Source organism: Euprymna scolopes, chromosome 3 (assembly GCF_053919585.1).
Source record: "Euprymna scolopes isolate OS-2025 chromosome 3, ASM5391958v1, whole genome shotgun sequence".
In the NCBI taxonomy this organism is placed as follows: domain Eukaryota; kingdom Metazoa; phylum Mollusca; class Cephalopoda; order Sepiida; family Sepiolidae; genus Euprymna; species Euprymna scolopes.
This window is the reverse complement of record NC_136484.1, coordinates 156,369,070-156,386,861: the sequence shown is the minus strand read 5'-3', so window position 1 is coordinate 156,386,861 and position 17,792 is coordinate 156,369,070. Positions and strand designations below refer to the sequence as shown.

The window sequence follows — 17,792 nt, the reverse complement described above, 5'->3', positions numbered from 1 at the left end:
GTTATTTTTTGAATAATTCTGTAATGTTTTTTTCTTTTTGTTTTGGTCGTCATTTTTGTTGTTATTTTATTTATTGTTTTAATTGCCAGGTTTTGTCTTACTTAATTATCTTATATATTGTTGCAAGAGTAAGTAATTTTATCGTAAATGCAATTAATTTAGCATAACACATTGCAATTGCAGCATGATTGATTTGACATCTCAGAAATTTAAATTAGTGCAAGTAGAATATATAACGTCTTAGATTTAAAGTTTGGTTTGCATAGTAAGTAGGACGGTATCCCCTCCCCCAAATCAGCAACAACTACAGACCGTCGTGCATAAACAGAAAAAAAAACACTTTCTTCTCTTCCTCTTTGTTGTATGCTTTCTTCCACTTAATTTCTGCTGCTTTCAAACAAACGTACACGTCCAGACACTGTTAGTATAATACAGAGTTGCCCAAAATCGTTTAACTATTTACAATTTAAGTAGCATTTATCGTGATTGTCTATAACTTTCACTATGAAAAACACAAATATAAAAAAAGTTTTTATGCCATACATACCCGTGACGTAAAGAAAATAGTGTACACAAAATAATCACACAAATTGATTAGGTAGTTTTATTTAAAAGAATTTTACGAAAATTTTGAAAATTCATCACTGGTTAAATTCATCACTGGTTAAACACTCTTCAGAAATAGTTTAGGAACAACATTGTACATCATCGTAATTCCTACGAATTCCCATTTATCACTTATAAATTATTTTATCTATGAAAATGAAGGTACGTAATTAATTTGATTTTTGGTGGACGATATTTTCTTTGCCTACATCATGAAATTTTTTATTGATTTATTTTTTTTTCTTTTTATGAGAGAACATCGTATTTATCATGAAGAGAAAAACTACATTCTTTTTTATTTTCATATACTATACTAACATCATACCAGCAGAAACTTGAGCATTCTGTGCTGAGTGACCTTTTCTTTACGTGTGCGGTATGGCTCTGTACAGTTATAGGAGGTTTCCCCAAAATTTGCATTCTAGCCCTTTAAGAAGGGGTTAGTTTATTGTTACCGGGAAATGCTGCTGGGGTTGCCCAGGCAATAGTTGTTCGGGTAGAGTGTTCCTACTCTAAAGCCCTGCTTTTACAAATCCCATTTTATTAACCTTTTTTACATAGGATTCGCCACTTATCAAGGTCCAGAGGCCACTCGAGGATAAGTGGTAATGAGTGTTCAGTAGTCAATGGGACAATATCGTAGTAATCGTTAGTAGTGGAAACTTGGAAAATTGGATTACATAAGGGGAACGGCTTATCAAAAACTTGTTTACATTGGACTTGAAGACGACCATATTGTAGTCAGCTGGAAAGCAGGCAAACGGAAAAGAGTTCCACAAGTGTGCAGTTCTAAGAAAGAAGCTTTGTTCATGGAATCTACGAAAAAGAGTGGGGGAAATTGTTAATAGTGTTTTCAGATCTTTCATCTAATCTTCCCGCCGTAGGATGGAGATAATAACATACCACCATTTTGCGAGCACAGCTCAATAAAATATGTGCTAGATCCAAGTCCCTTGGCTACGTATATAGAATTATACAGAATAACGTCTATGTTATCGTCGATATTATCTGGAAAATTTACGCAAAATGAAAGAAGGTTCCTATTGACAGTTCCTTATTGGGGGGGGGACAAAAATTGGCCATTTTTTTTAATTTCTGTTAATGTGAAGATAATTCAATCAAATATTAATTGGAAAAATGAAAACAATATTTTTATGTAACAACATAAATAATAGTGTTTTCATTTTCCCAAAGAAAATTCAATGAATAATTATTGAACAACTTTGACAAAACTTTAATAGATTACAATTAAAATCAAGTAAAAACACTCATTGTAAGGTAAAGTTTCATGAATAAATATTTATTTTTTATTACAAACTACTGATAAAAAATAATATTTTTATTTTTTATATGATTTTTTTTTTTATTTTTATGAATTCTTTGTTAAAATCCAGATAAATATTCAGTTAATTTTTGTAACAGATCAATGATTGCAAATAAATATTTTCCTAAATGACGTTAAATGTTGCGATTTCGTTGGTCCAGTGTTTCGGCAGCTTTCGACGTTTTATGTAAACTGCTAAAAAAAATTCCGACGATAGCTATTCTACATAAGTACACTAATTTGTAACGATCGTGTCAAAAATGTCCCCAAGAATTCTCTTAATATTTGATATTAAAAAATAGAGGAAAGTCTCATTTTACTAAAGGAGTAAGATGTAGTTACCAGAGCACCCAGAGAAATATGAACATGAGAAAAACCACTATAATAAAAAATCATTTTGGAAGGAGTGGGAACAATTCCTAAAAAGAAAGGGGAACAAGATTAAAATAGGTTGGAATGAAAAGAAATATTAAGAACATAAAATGCACGATAATGATAAAATAGGTGAAATCTTAAAGAACACCTTTGAATGCGGAAACCAATCTTTATAAGCAATAAATGCTAATCACCTGTAAGTAAATTGAAATAGAAATAGAACGAAACTATAGAAAGAATGGAAATTGACAGAAATCTTATTAACTTAACCTCTAGAAACACACACATGTAGTGCACCAGCTTTAAATGGTACCACAAAGAGGATTATGAACGGTCAAGGAGGATAAAAAGGCCAAGAGAGAGAGACCTCAAATATTACTTATCAGGGCTACTGCCAGTGAGAAATAACTGGTAAACGCATGGCGTGAGAACACCAAATGTGTTACAATTGTGATAAAAAGAGGATAGTTTGGTAGGCTTTTTAAGAACTAGATTTCAAGGAAACATTACCTATTTTTATCAGCGAGAGGGAAGAAGAATACAAAGGTATTTTTCAGAGATACTCTCTATCACTATTGTTGTTTGACCTAGCCATGATGTCACACAATAGCATACTCAATAGATGAAATGCGAAATAATAATTCACACACAGGAAAAACAAAATAAACAAATTTATTTGTATTGACGATCATATACAAACGTTAAAAAGAAGCTGGAAAATCTTTGAATGTAGAAACCAACACACGTAAACTATGAATGCTAACCAGCCATACTGAAATTGCAATAAAAATAAAACAGAAAGAACACCACTACATGAACCAAAAGAAACCGAAAATGCAAATAATTCAATAAACTGTCCCCTCAAAATAAAATAATAAATGTGATGGCTACAATATCAGCTGATGGCATACAAAACAGTTTAACCAGACCTCTACTAGAAAGGTATGAAAGGTAATTGGACCTGGGGGTATTATTGTCATCCAAACTCTGGATAAGATTAATGGTCGTTGCAAGCGAGTAATCAATGGTAAGCGACTGTTGTGATAATGCGAAATCATTTGCAACTGAGATCGAAAAAGGTGGAAATTACTGAAAATTGTCATTCAGACTCTCGGGAACACCGTTAGTTATTGTCAGTGATCAATCTCCAGCGATGACCTGTGTGAAAACTCCTAGTGAGTTGTTGTTGTTGTTGTTGTTGTTGTTGTTGTTGTTGTTGTTGTTGTTGTTGTTGTTGTTGTTGTTGTTGTTGTTGTTGTTGTTGTTGTTGTTGTTGTTGTTGTTGTTGTTGACGACGACGACGACGACGACGACGACGACGACGACGACGACGACGACGACGACGACGATGATGATGATGATGATGATGATGATGATGATGATGATGACAAATACAGGCCGAATATAGTTTTAGATAGGATTTTCAAGTTAAAGTCAATTTTTATTGTATTTTCGTTTATTAATTTGTTGGATTAAAAGAGAGAATAGTTATAAAACACCCTTCTTTTTACATTTAAAAATGGATTTTTGAATAATAATCTTATTATTTAAGCAAGGTCCGTATTATGCAAAGGGTACCAATAATAATAATAATAATAATAATAATAATAATAATAATAATAATAATAATAATAATAAAATAGAGTAATTCAGTCTATTTTATCTAATTTGTATTCTTACATTGATGAAAATGCAATTAAAAAAAATAAAAGCCTTTTTTATCTATAACACCATATACCCTTTCCCAACAATTATGTTAGTACAACTGATATATCAGCCGATTAAAAAGAAGAAACGAACACGTGATTTGAAAAGTGGAACCATAAAAACTTCTGATACGATGAAACAGGCCGACTCAAAACAGTTGAATCACAGTGACCTTAAATCCTGTGTGTAATACTTGCTATGAAAATCATTACTCTTCTCTCTCTCTCTCTCTCTCTCTCTCTCTCTCTCTCTCTCTCTCTCTCTCTCTCTCTCTCTCTCTTTCGCTTTCTCTCTTTCTCGCTCTCTCTTTTTCTCTCTTTTTCACGCGCGCACTTTCTCTCGACCCCACTCTCATGCTTTTTCTCTCGCTCTCATTCTCTCGTGCGCGCTTTCTCTCTCTCGCACTCGTACACTTCATCATTTTCTCTTTCGCTCTCTCTCTCTCTCTCTCTCTCTCTCTCTCTATATATATATATATATATATATATATATATATATATATATATATATACCTCCTCTCTCTTTTCTTAATGCCACTGACAACGATACGATAGGACACTTTGGCGGTCTTTGTGGCGTAATCAACAGATGTGCAACGATCAATATAACCAACAGAGACAATTTGACAGTTGACATTCAGTTGACGACCAGCCAGAATCAAAGTGCAACCATAACTGTTATAGTAGAACACAAGCTTAGGATTTATGAGTCTTTTTATAAAAAGAAAACGAAAAATTGTATCCAACAGACTATTTTTTTTCTTTATTTTTCTTTACTTTTTATTTTCCAATATTCACGTGACTCTTCAATACCCGATGAGATTCTTTTTCCCATCACTGTTACTTGTAATATTCCTTACCCACCACACCTGGAATAAACTGGCCAAGCCCAAAACACTAAAGAACACATAAAATGAAATGTCAGATCCATCTACAAAGTAATGACACATCTTTATGTGTGTGTCTGTATTAATATATATATATGTGTGTGTGTGTGTGTGTGTGTGTGTGTGTGTGTGTGTGTATAGAGAGAAATTATACATATATATTTAAATGTATATGTGTATATGTATAGGCATAAAACTATATGTATATAATATGTATATATATATCACTGTTAATCTATATATCTATCTCATCTCATCTCTATATATATAAAGAGATAGATGCATTGATTTACTGATTGATGGTGATATATATATATATATATATATATCACCATCAATATATATATATATATATATATATATATGCATATAATTTTATGCCTGTACATATAGAGTTATATATTTACCATAACAGATAGTAATATATAGATAGATAGATAAATAAATACATAGTTTTATACCAATATATATATATATATATATATATATATATCTGCGTGTGCGTGTGTGTGTGTGTGCGTGTGTGTGTGTGTGTACATATACATATATAGAGAGAGAGAAAGAAAGAGAGAGGGAGAGAGAGAAATAGAGAGGCGAGTTTATCTTCGTTAAAATATTTAATCTATGACTGTGTTTTCTCCCCCCTCCCTATCTGGAAAGGAAGCTATCTTTCAACGCTCTCCTTATCGTCGTTATTTGAACCTGTCTTGCTCTGGTGGCCTACTGGGCCTCGCCATCTGTGGCCAGAGCTGAAAAGGGCATTCGTATCAGACGGAACTCCGCTCGTCTACCGTTCCAAGCCAATCATCAATGGATATGATTATATTCAATTCTAACATGTACAGCTTTGTTGAAACAGAGATGTCTTCGATGGTTTGAGCCTTTTCCGAAAATTCACCGCGGTAGAATTCCCAAGGAATCGTGTTTGCAGTGCACGTGATCTGGGGGTGAGGAAAAGAATACTATTGACACTGTTTCGAGATGTGAACGCTTTGAAAATTGACCCCAACAGATGCGAAACCCTGGCTTCTACATAATTGTCCATTTTCGGTAATAAAGTATTTACCAGGTCGAATAAACACTTTTAGGCGGGGCAAAAAATAAAGAGAAAGAAAGATCCGAACACAGGAAAAATGATATAATAAAGAAAAGAATGCCACAGTCTTACAAGACGAAAGGTCATTGTCCTACCGCGACAGCACACAACACTGTCTTCGAAATCTGATGGTAGTCGTCCTCTTTTTCTCCCTGCTACCTCTTTCTCACAGAAGAGTCGTTTCGAGTCAATCTATTCTCTTTGGTTACTTTGATGTCAGGAGTCCGACTGAGCTTCAATCCATGGTCCCTCTCCCTTGTAAAGTATTCACGGTAAACAGTCCCTTAGCTACAACCACTGCGAACTATTCCTCTTACTTTTTATCTGCACTTAAAAGTAAACGAAAATTCTATGAGCAAAGCTTTTTTCCTAGAGCTGTTCTGAGGTATTGTGTTCCACAATACCTCATGTCTGCTCCCCAGTTGAATGTAACATGATCGTTTTCAAGTCCAATGTGAACAAGTTTTGTTGAGCCGCCCTCGTAAATCCTGATTTTTCCAGCATTACCGATTATCACAGTGTTCTCTCGTTATGCCTTACGTCCAGTAGTCTCTGGGCCTTGACAAGGGGTGACTCTCTCGTAAAAAATGATTGCCAATTACGTTCAATCACAGGTACTCCCCTACGCAGTTCTTTTTCGGAACACCCCTGAGATTAATGTGTTTATTTCATTCGTGTGTAACACCGCAAAGAGTAAAAATATTAGCTTTTAACTTCTCGAATACACTTCTTACATTGCATGACTTGAAAGACTGTTGTATTTCTTGACTGTGGCTATAAACAGGTGGTTACTTTAATTTAGTTAGCGGCTGAAAAACAGACTCTCACTAGATGAAATCTGCGCTAGATTGGGATCAAAGAAGGAATATTTTCTGAATCTTAAACATTGTTGTCTGCAGCAACGCCGATCAAAAATACAAACTTTGCAATTGTTCGATTTGTCGGTTTTTAGTTTTAGCCAGATATATGCACATATTATAAATAATATTACGCTATGACAATTTCATGTTAATGCGCATGTTATCACTCTCCATCTCGTTTTTAAAAGATAGTATCGCATGACCGCCGAAGATGTAAAACCCGAACTACACATTTTGGTTTCATGAAATTTCATTCATAAATAATAACACGAAATCATCCCGATTCTTTTAAGAGTGTCTAATGCTAGGTTTACTACGCAAAATTACTTTTTCTTCTAAATCATTAACTTCAGTCATGTAAGCGCTATATTCACGCAGTTTGCATTATAGTATATTGTATATACTATGTATATGTATATATTTATTTTCATTATAGTATAGTGTATTTTTATTGCGTTATAAATTTGGCCTTGGCTCACTTATTAAATATTTATAAGAAGTATAGGTCTGCCATCTGTTCTAATTCTCAATTTTCCATTTTAAATATATCACTGGGATTAAGTGGCCTTTGATAAATATGACTAACATGAAATGTCAATTATAGTAAGAGTCGATATTTTTTATTATTTTCTATAATTTTCTAACTAGTATTTGGTTTAAAATAATGTTCGTTGCCAATATTAATGATTACCTACACATTTTCTCTGCGTCGTATACATCCGTATCGATGGGTGTATAAGGTTCTTTAGGTACGTGAGTTGATTGCTTTGTCGCCGTCGCCGCTATTTTAGTGTCAGGCCCGGTTGCTTTTTTGGTCGGTGATACAAAGCATTCTGGTTAATTTATAAAAAGGTTTATTTAAAAAAAAAACAGAAGAGAAACTCCGCATATTGTGTGAGAGAGAAAGATAGCTTTCATTTAATTAGTCGCCCGATGTGTGTTGTCGCCGTTTCATGTGCAGCGAGTGGAAACACATCTTTTCTCGTTCGTCTGACCGACTAAGAACGAGGAAAATAGCTTGCCCGGAAATCAAATGGAGGGCATAACTTCCGTTCATTTCCACCTTTGATCACCAACCTCCATTTTTTTTATTAAGACGACTACTGCTATGTAACTATATAACCTTCTCTCTTTCGCATTATCTTTCTAGCTATCTCTATTTCTTACTATTATGACAGGTGTTCAATCATTCGGTTTTTCGACGGGATTTCACAGAAAATGTGAATTTAAAAAAAAACGGAAGGACAAAGAACCTAATGTGCAAACTCAAACATTGATTTTCCTTCGTTTGGTTATTGTTATTTGATGCAATCACATCAGATAATGGTATATTTGCTGATGACACCACGCTCTATACTTGAAAGAAGGGTAAATTAAATGCCCGCATATGCATTGCAATTACAGAATCCTTGGAAAATGACCTCCAGTCTGCAGTAGAATGTGGCCCGAAAATGGATAGTCACATTAAATGCTACTAAGATGTAGCTCATTTAATGATAATAAAATTCCTTTTCAGCCACCGATTAACATAACTGATGGCTCCTTCTCGAAGAGTCCAACTTTCAACCCACTGAATTTGATATTTCCCGTTAACATGAACATCAAGGTTGGGGCATCAACAACAAGACTCTTCGTCTTCAACAGGTTTTAAAAAAATTTTTAATAGGTTCCACACTGTTAAGCTCCTGCCCCTGTCACATCGCTGCAGAATAGTATCTCTGTACTATTTTACAATTACTTCCATGTGATATGCTCCCATGTCCTTGTACCCTTTCAACATAAATATATCCGATTCCCTTAATTAGCTCTCAAGTCCCCTTCGCCATAAATGTTCCTAAATACCGAAAGATTTTTCTACTTTAATTGTTCTCGGACCATTTGTCTTTAGAATTATTTCCCGACCTCTGTTCCTCCTACCATACAAACCTGTACAAACTTAAATGTGAATAAATATATTGCAGCCAAACACCCTCTCAGGTTATCCCCTAAAAATCTGGTCTCTGTCACAGCATCTCCATTACATCTCGTTGTCAAATAAGCATTGTATAGGCTGAAGAAACGTAAAAAATAAATTGTTACTTTTCAGATACTGACACGGCATTCAACTTTAGTGGGTTGAACCTGTATACGCCGAAAGAAGGGGTGGCATGGGAATATTAAATTTATAAGCGGTTCCCAGTTGCATGTCATGTATTTTCCAGTCAGGGGTAATGTTGACATTAAGTTTTTGCAGTTATTGCTAGGGGGTGTTACGGTCCACCTACATACAGTACATATTCTCAAATGGTCACGCATCTGTTGCCAGTCTCAATGTCAATTGTGACCAACGTTGCTAACTTCGATGTGATATATATATATATATATATATATATATATATATATATATACGCACAGATATATATATATATATATATATATATATATATATATATATATATATATATATATATATGTATGTATGTATGTATATCCTGTTAAAACGGAACGTATATTAATTATTTTCTTTTGTTTCAGAATTTTCGTGCAGAGCTATTTTTATTTATAAAACGAGTTATCTTCTCTTTTTTGCAGGGGATGTTGGCGATGTTAAGCATTGGTATGGTAATAATGGTAGCCAACCACAACGGCAATAACACACAGCGAATGAAAAAGCTTTCACACATCCTGCCGTGTATCCCCTGCGTAGCCACCATCACAATTCTGATTCCGCTCTGTGTTTACGGCCTTAAGACCGACATAAAGTATGGACGTTGTATCATGCAACAGAACAGCATAATTCACCTGGTAAACACGCCGTACGAATTCGTGAACGTCATATGTGAACTAATGGTCATTTTGGCCCTCATGTGCAACTGCATTATCAATTTCCGGTTCCGAACCAACACTATCTACGTGGCATTTTTCAGCTTCTCTACTTACCTCCCTTGCCATCTTGGCTGGATCTGGTGTTCGTATTACAAATGCGGAAGTGAAATGTTTCTTTTTGTACTTTATTGGATTGACGTCTTCCTTCCTGGCTTCCTTGCTGCAATGTGGTTATTCGACGTTGAAATCCATGCGGGGTGTTTAGCTCTGTTTCGACTGTGTTGCCGGAACGAACAAGGATACGACAGTAACAAACGAGATTCTGTTGAAATGGAAAACTCGCCCGTCATCGTCTGCGCATAAGCATGCTTATCCAATGTCAAGAGATTGAACAGAGTATAAACGCCATAACAACAAAAGATAATTTATTCAAAGGACAGTGGATAAGTTTAAATAATGCACTAGTATGTTTCAGCGAAATAAACACACTTGAGATCCTTGGAGAAAATTGGGATCGATCACTTTTTCTTTTTCTCAAAGAATCACGTGAAATCCAAATTGGACGGATACACAACATTGATCACAGAATGAGACACGCAACTAAAGTTTTAAAACGAAAATAATTTCTAGATTAAATCATATGCACGACTCCCTATCTATTTCTCGGTCATTATATTGCCCTTTTCTATGTATCTAAAACCTCTCTCTCTCTCTATCTCTCTCTATCTCTCTCTATCTCTCTCTCTCTCTCTGTGTGTCTCTCTCGCTCTTTGTGTATATATATATATATATATATACTATATAATAAAAACATCTATTTATTTGTGTATATATATATATGTACGTACATATATATACCCCTTATATATATAATAAAAACTAATGTGTGTATATATATATATATGTGTGTGTGTGTGTGTGTGTGTGTGTGTGTGTGTGTGTGTGTGTGTGTGTGTGTGTGTGTGTGTGTGTGTGTGCGTGACTGTGTGTGTAGTCAGATTCCTATCTAGAAAATAACAATTTTTCCCGTTAGTCAGAAACATAGAATCATGGAATGACTAAAGGACAAAATAAAGGACACCAGAGTTATAAAAGTAAACCCAAAGATCACTTTCTCCCTTTAAAGTCTCCAGAATGTTTTATACTTTGTTGGGGTTTGTGGTTGCTTTTTTAATCAAGCCATACTTCCAGTTTTCATCTAATAAATGCCAGTAAAAAAAATAGATTTTAGAATCTAAGAATAGGATTTTATCTAAAAAGAAAATTAAAATTTTAATAAGCGTTTAATAAATGATCACAAAACAATTTTTAATTGCAAACCCGGAATTTAGTTAAGAGTAATAAACGATTCAATAATTTTATGAAAAGGAATATAATTTATTTACACATATCACATATACTTGATAAATCGCCTAAACTATTTGTAACAGTTTGCATAGTGTTTTTTTCTAGAATTGCATTGAGTTTAGAAAACATTATATATATATATATATATATATATATATATATATATCACGAGATGTAGTGTTAGCCTTTTAGAATTATTAACTATTTATGGTAAAATTCTCTTTATAACTATTCAATCTATGTTTATTGTGGGCGTATTAGGACATGCACATTTACAAGGAGTAAGATTATTTTGCACCAAGTAAATGCGTTTATCTCTTGTATCTTTCTTTACATTATGTAGAAGCAGGCTTCGCTCGCTGACTATCGTTTCACAATCTAATTTCTCCTTGAAACCATTGCAACAAATCTACTCGATGAGTAAAAATAAGATAACCACTTCTCTCTCTCCCTCTCTCTCTCTCTTTCTCTCTATCTATCTATCTATCTATCTATCTCTCTTATGCTATTGCTGAGATAAAAGACAAAATCATCAATGACATGACAAAACTAATATATATATATAAAGAAAGCAAAATAATAAATAAGAATACAAAACTCATCGTTGAGAAATAAGTCAAACATTCCCTTCACCTGCATTCTGCAATAATAATAATAATAATAATAATAATAATAATACATACATACATACATACATGCATATATATATATAGATAGATAGATAGATAGATAGATAGATAGATAGATAAAGCTGAACGTCTCTGTGTGTGGGGGGTCTGGTTACGAGTAGGCTCCTATATGGTTGACTATTTAAAAAAAAAACTGATTACATATAATGATAGAAGATGTATCGAGGATCAGGAATGGGTGCGTTTGATTTGGCAGAACGGTGGTTCATAAAAATTGTGGGGTCTGCGTTCGCGCCTGGACCCCAAAGTATGGAAATAAAAAATGAGAAAAAAGAACGTTTACAATGGTTTTTGATATAGATGTACTTAAGAATACTTTGATAAGTATGTTTCAACTTAAATAGGGATGGTATAATAAAATTGTGGGGTCCGCGTTCGCGCCTGTACTTTATGGAAATACTCCACAAACTTTAACAAAGACTTTTCATATCTATTTGCGCAATTATACTTTGATAATTATGTTTCAATTTGAAGAAATATGGTATAATAAAATTCTTGGTGTTCGTTCGCGCCTGACCTCCATAGAATGTAAATATGTCACAAAGTTTAACAAGGTTTTTTTAAAAGGGGTGGGGTCTACAATAACACCTTAACTTTAATCTTAAATCGCGTTAGCTTTTATTTATTTTTTTGAGTTGAATCATATTGTGTCGAATAAATTCACCTCATAATTCACTTTCTTATTAAAGTGAAAGCCACAAAAAAGTCGGAACTTTAGACAATTCTCGAGACAAATTTTGCATAACTCTGTTTTTTCCTTGTCCACTTGCACGTGGCATTCTTTCGAAAATAGATCAATAGATAAATAATAAAAAATAAGAACGTTACTTGTTATCGTGTCAAAAGAAGGAAAAAAAATCCTGCTCACACGATTACGTGTCTTTTTTAAAACATTTACATAACCTTTTTATTTTTTTGTCAGTGTACTAGAAGGAATTCAGTTAATTACAATCCTTTCTGCGTGTTCTTTACATTACAATAGTACAACCCTGAATCCGACGGCACAATACTACACCGTTCAATACTGTAAAACTGAAACGAAGCTGTTCTGCTTTAGAAGGGCGCCATTTTCTTCTTATTCATATTTATATCTATTCTTTGTTTTAAAAAACTAAAGTAATTACGTGTTTACTTTTTTAATATCCCATTTTGCTGTTTCGGATTATTTTACTAAAGTAAGTAAAGCTTCATTATTTTTCAAAACTGTTTTTGTTTCTTTGTTTTTCGATATTTCGTCGATATTATTTTGTAAGAGTGTTTAGCAGAAAAGCCAACAAACGACTACCCGAAAAAAATAAATATGCAAGAAATAAATGTTACCATAGTCAATAAAAGTTCAGTTCATGTTTTTTGTTGTTTTGAAATAGTTTTTAATGCTCTTTACTTGAAATAATTTCAGCGAACCGAAATTAAAATGAAATTTGAGGCGATATCTACTTAAATGAATTTTTATATAAACTACACATGTCATAATCGAATATTCCTCAAGCACAAAATAACGGAAAACATTAAAATATGTTTATAAATATTCCTTACGTTGACGGAACTCTCTTAAATTGTTAACCCAGAATGCTCAGGTGCCCCTCCTTCAAATTGAAAACGGGACTCTCCATTTCAAAGTTGCTGCCATTTTGATTTTTTTAAACCGGTTCGTGAATTTAAAAAAAAAAATCTTTTTTACAAACTACTCAAAAATACAAACCAATAAACTTTTCTACCTTAAAAGTAACTTTTATTGACTATGGTAACATTTATTTCTTGTATATTTATATTATTATATATATATATATAACATTTTCTCTTTGTAAGGAAACATCATTTTGTTGGTCACGTTTGGCTACAAATGGAAACAAAGTTTATATATAAAAAATATATTTTCGCGAAAATTATCTTTACTTTCATCAAATTTTGCTTAGGGTAAAATGTTTGAGTATCAAAACCTATCGCTTTACAACCCCCTCCTTTTCATACCCTATCATACATTCATCAATCACAGCCCATTTTCTGTAGGCTGTTTTTGAACCCAGTCAACGGGTACTTATATATATATATATATATATATATATATATATATATATATGTGTGTGTGTGTGTGTGTGTGTGTGTGTGTGTAGCGTCGTGTGTAGCGTCGTGTGTCTGTGTATCCAGCACTGGACCGATCATGACCAATCCTGGCATAATAATGTCCCCAACTTATGAATACTGCCCTCCATTTTACAAGGTAAAGGTCAGAGTCTGTGTATATATACTTTTCTACAGCCCACACCACAGGACCCATTATGACCAAATATGGCATGATGATAGTTTCAGACCTAGAAATTGTGTACACTATTTTCAAGGTTAAGGTTAAATGTTAAGGTCGGAACTTTGTTGTTCTGAACGTACATAAAATCATGCGCAAAGCGCGGGTATCTTTAATAATAATAATAATAATAATAATAATAATAATAATAATAATAATAATAATAATAATAATAATAATAATATCTATTAACATATATAAAAGGCACTGTGTGTGTTTAAGTTTGTCTGAGTCTGTTCCCTGTGGACTCTGAAACGACTGGCTCTGTTTTTTTCCAAATTTCACACACATGTACTTTATGTGATTGCGTATGTTTTTGTACAAGTTTTGTATCGGAATGTCTCTGATAGGTCTCGAAAATCGATAATCGAAAAATCAAATGAAAGAAGTGACAATCCGATGTTGACAAAACACTCTTATACAGCCTAATATCACAAGTACATTTGAGAGATTTTATCAGCGCACAAGCAGAATGGTCTGGGGTATAAAATCAACAGTAGCGTCTTTGATAAGATAGGGTTGCGTTTTAAATCAATATTTCTATTTAGAGCATAACGGAACCATGATTGGTGACTTTTGCAATAAAAACTTTAATTCGAGCCATATATAAAAGTAATTTATAAAATCAGTAGTGGATTCTCTACAGTGCAATGTAGACTACGATATATTGTGGACTAAGTTACTGCGGAGAGGCATGTGAAGATTCCTTCCGATGCACTGCGATATGTCTCGATTAGAACCGGCAATCAATCGATTTGATTGAAAAAATGGGCGGCGATTTTTACTGATTTCGACAACAATAAAAAAATATTGGAAGTGTGAAATATTCATTGATCTTCATACAATCCCGGACGCTGTCAGGTCTCCATTTTAGTAATAATAAATAAAAGAATAATTTTTTGCAAATATTCAAAGCAAAAGAAATAATTCTCTTTGTGTTAATATTATCAGATATTATTGAGATCAAGTCTTTTCTTTCTTTTTCATAAATTAAAATTTGCATATGAGATATTTCCTTTCTTTTTATTGTTATCAGTTATTATTAAGATTAAGACTATCGTACTTTACTCATAAAATTAAATGTGCATGCGTGATTATTGAATGAAGTCGGACACATACGTTTACTTTTATTATAAAGATAAATATTTACTTTTCGTTCATAAGATACATAACTTCTAGACACATAAAACAACGTGATTTATACATTATCATGTCGATTTGAAGAATTTTTTCCTCGTAACGAAACAACGTATACATATAATACCTATATTGGCCATACAACACCAACTATTTCCAGACGTGACACATATTATCTATTCAAAATTAGTGCTATTCAACGCAACGTAATCTCGCACAAAAAAAAATAACAAAATCAGCCGAAATAAGGTTGAATACTAAAATTACGTGTAAACATAAATGCATATATAGACTGAAATTATTTCAAGCAATACTTATTAAATATGCAACCAAATATTAACAAAATAGAATTTAATACCAGTACTAATATATACTATGCATAAATAAAAAAAAACAATGAATAAATACGTAAAATGAATAAATAAAAACATAAGTAAATAATAAATGAAATTAATACATAAATACAACAATAAATGATTAATAGACTCAACTATTAGAAAAGAATATATATGTGCGTGTGTGTGTATGTGTGTGTATGTGTGTGTGTGTAACTGTATACAATTAAACGAAAAAATAGATGTTTCTAAAATATTGTTCTTGATAACGTCATGGGGTCGGAAGCGTTTGTGTAAAAAAAGAACGCTCAGAGCCACATTATACAATCTACCAACCGAAACATAAACAATTGCCTCTGTGGCGAAAAAATAATCAATAAATCAGCAAAAGAGATAAGTGTGTCGTGCTAATCATACTTTCTTTTATATATATATATATATATATATATATATATATATATATATATATATATATATATATATATATATATATATGTATGTATATATATATATGTGTGTGTGTGTGTGCGTGTGTGTGTGTGTGTGTGTGTGTGTGTGTAACTTATTTTTTCATCTAGATTATATCTTTCATTTTTCTTTTCTCAAATTTCCTTCTTATTTCTTGCATTTTGAATCATTTTCTAGTTCTTGACAAATATGGTCAAACTAAGAGGACTGAATCTAAATACCTTCTTATTTCAAATCCAACAGCTGTAAAAATTTCACGGGTTTAACTTCAATATTCGCTCAGGAATAAACTTGGAAGAAAAAACAACAAATAAACAAAACAGAAGACTGTTCAACTTGACAGAAATACTGAAAAATTAAACAAAGACATTATGACGAAGACTATAATAAAGAAGCGGTTTGTATAAAATATATTTATCACATTTTGTAAAATAAACATTTATATTATATTTGATTTTATCACCGACGATACAATCAACTTACACAGGAATTTTCACTAATTTCCTGATTTTTCATGCGACTTCTTGGCAGGAAAACTTCATGTGTTGCTTCCAGAAACTAAGCTTGCAAAAACAGGACTAATGCTTAATTTATCATCAAAGACTCCAACGTATAATTTGAAATCTCTTGATTATATGCATGCACAATGTGGCGTTATTGTTACATAATGTAAGGATAACGTGAGTTGTCTACCGACCAGTGTAAAGAAGTGTATGCCGCTATGAGTCACGTGACTTCCGTTTTCCTCTTGCTTCATTCTTTTTAGTTCTGGATTTCATCCGCGTCTGACGTGTGGCAACCAGCAGCTGGTGGTGTCACCTTTCCATCTAATAATTCAAACGACCACGGTTTATTACTGAGACTGGTTTTTCCAAAGAACCAATAAAAACAGAGTTATTTGTCTGACCTTGTAGTTTATTTTTATACATGCTTCCTTTTCAGCCTGATCAACAATAAAAGTATTCGAATTAAATATGGCGAATTAGCAGGCAACAACTTCCTCGGATGAGAAGATAGTCTAGTTCAGACATAAGGTTTAATTCATTGGCGAACGTTTCTTATCTAACATTATAAAATTCTCCCGCGTTTTAATGGATATCAAATACGATATTTTTTTGATATTTTTAAAATGTTCATAAAACATAGTTTTGTTTTGCAGATGTGGTTTTACAATTTATATCAGATGAACGACGTTCACTGTTGGTGTTGTTCCCAGAAGTTTTTATGACTCTCTGACGTTGGACTATGTCAATTACCTCTCTGCTCCTTTCTTCAAAATTCTCAAACGATCAAAGAAGATATCGAAAAACCTCCTGCTATAAGTATCACCAAAGAAATAAGCCAGAAACTGAATAAATCTGGTTACCTTTCCGGTTTATGAAGGTCCCTCCTTCTTTAAGGTTTTGTTTGATTGTTATGTTTTACGGAATATCAACCTTTTATTGGTATTTAATGCTGAATCTTGTCATTTTAATAAAATGTATATGCTTTAAGTGCCTGATATTTTCAAATATATGTTAATGATTCTTAGTATGGTTCTTTTGCAAAAGAGAATTGTTATTTTTGTTTTGTTCTTAGTTTGCAAAACATGTTTGAGTTTTGCAAGGAGGAAAAGAAAATGAAATAACACTAATTTTTGGTACATTTTAGACGGGGCATCGATATCTACAGGCAACCTGATCTTGAGCACTAGCGCCTCTGTTAAGAATATCAAATATGACATCTGATTGGGATTTACCCTGCTTTAGTCCCATGGAGTGTTTTGTCACCCCAACTTTGCTTAAGTGCTTATAATTTCTAGTTGGCAACTTATTTCTTTTCCTCCCTCTCAATACTCACCTGATTTGGTGGTATG

The 17,792-nt window shown here is 32.9% G+C and overlaps 1 protein-coding gene across 1 annotated transcript in view; it reads left to right on the top strand.

Moving 5' to 3' along the window:
• LOC145260106 (uncharacterized) overlaps positions 1 to 10,586 on the top strand; it is a 90,481-nt gene extending 79,895 nt beyond the window's left edge. The window contains exon 3 of the mRNA XM_080118004.1: positions 9,426 to 10,586. Within this exon, the coding sequence (XP_079974130.1) occupies positions 9,426 to 10,022 (597 nt within the window). The 3' untranslated portion in view covers positions 10,023 to 10,586. The remainder of the gene's footprint in view (positions 1 to 9,425) is intronic.
• Positions 10,587 to 17,792: the final 7,206 nt, after the last annotated feature.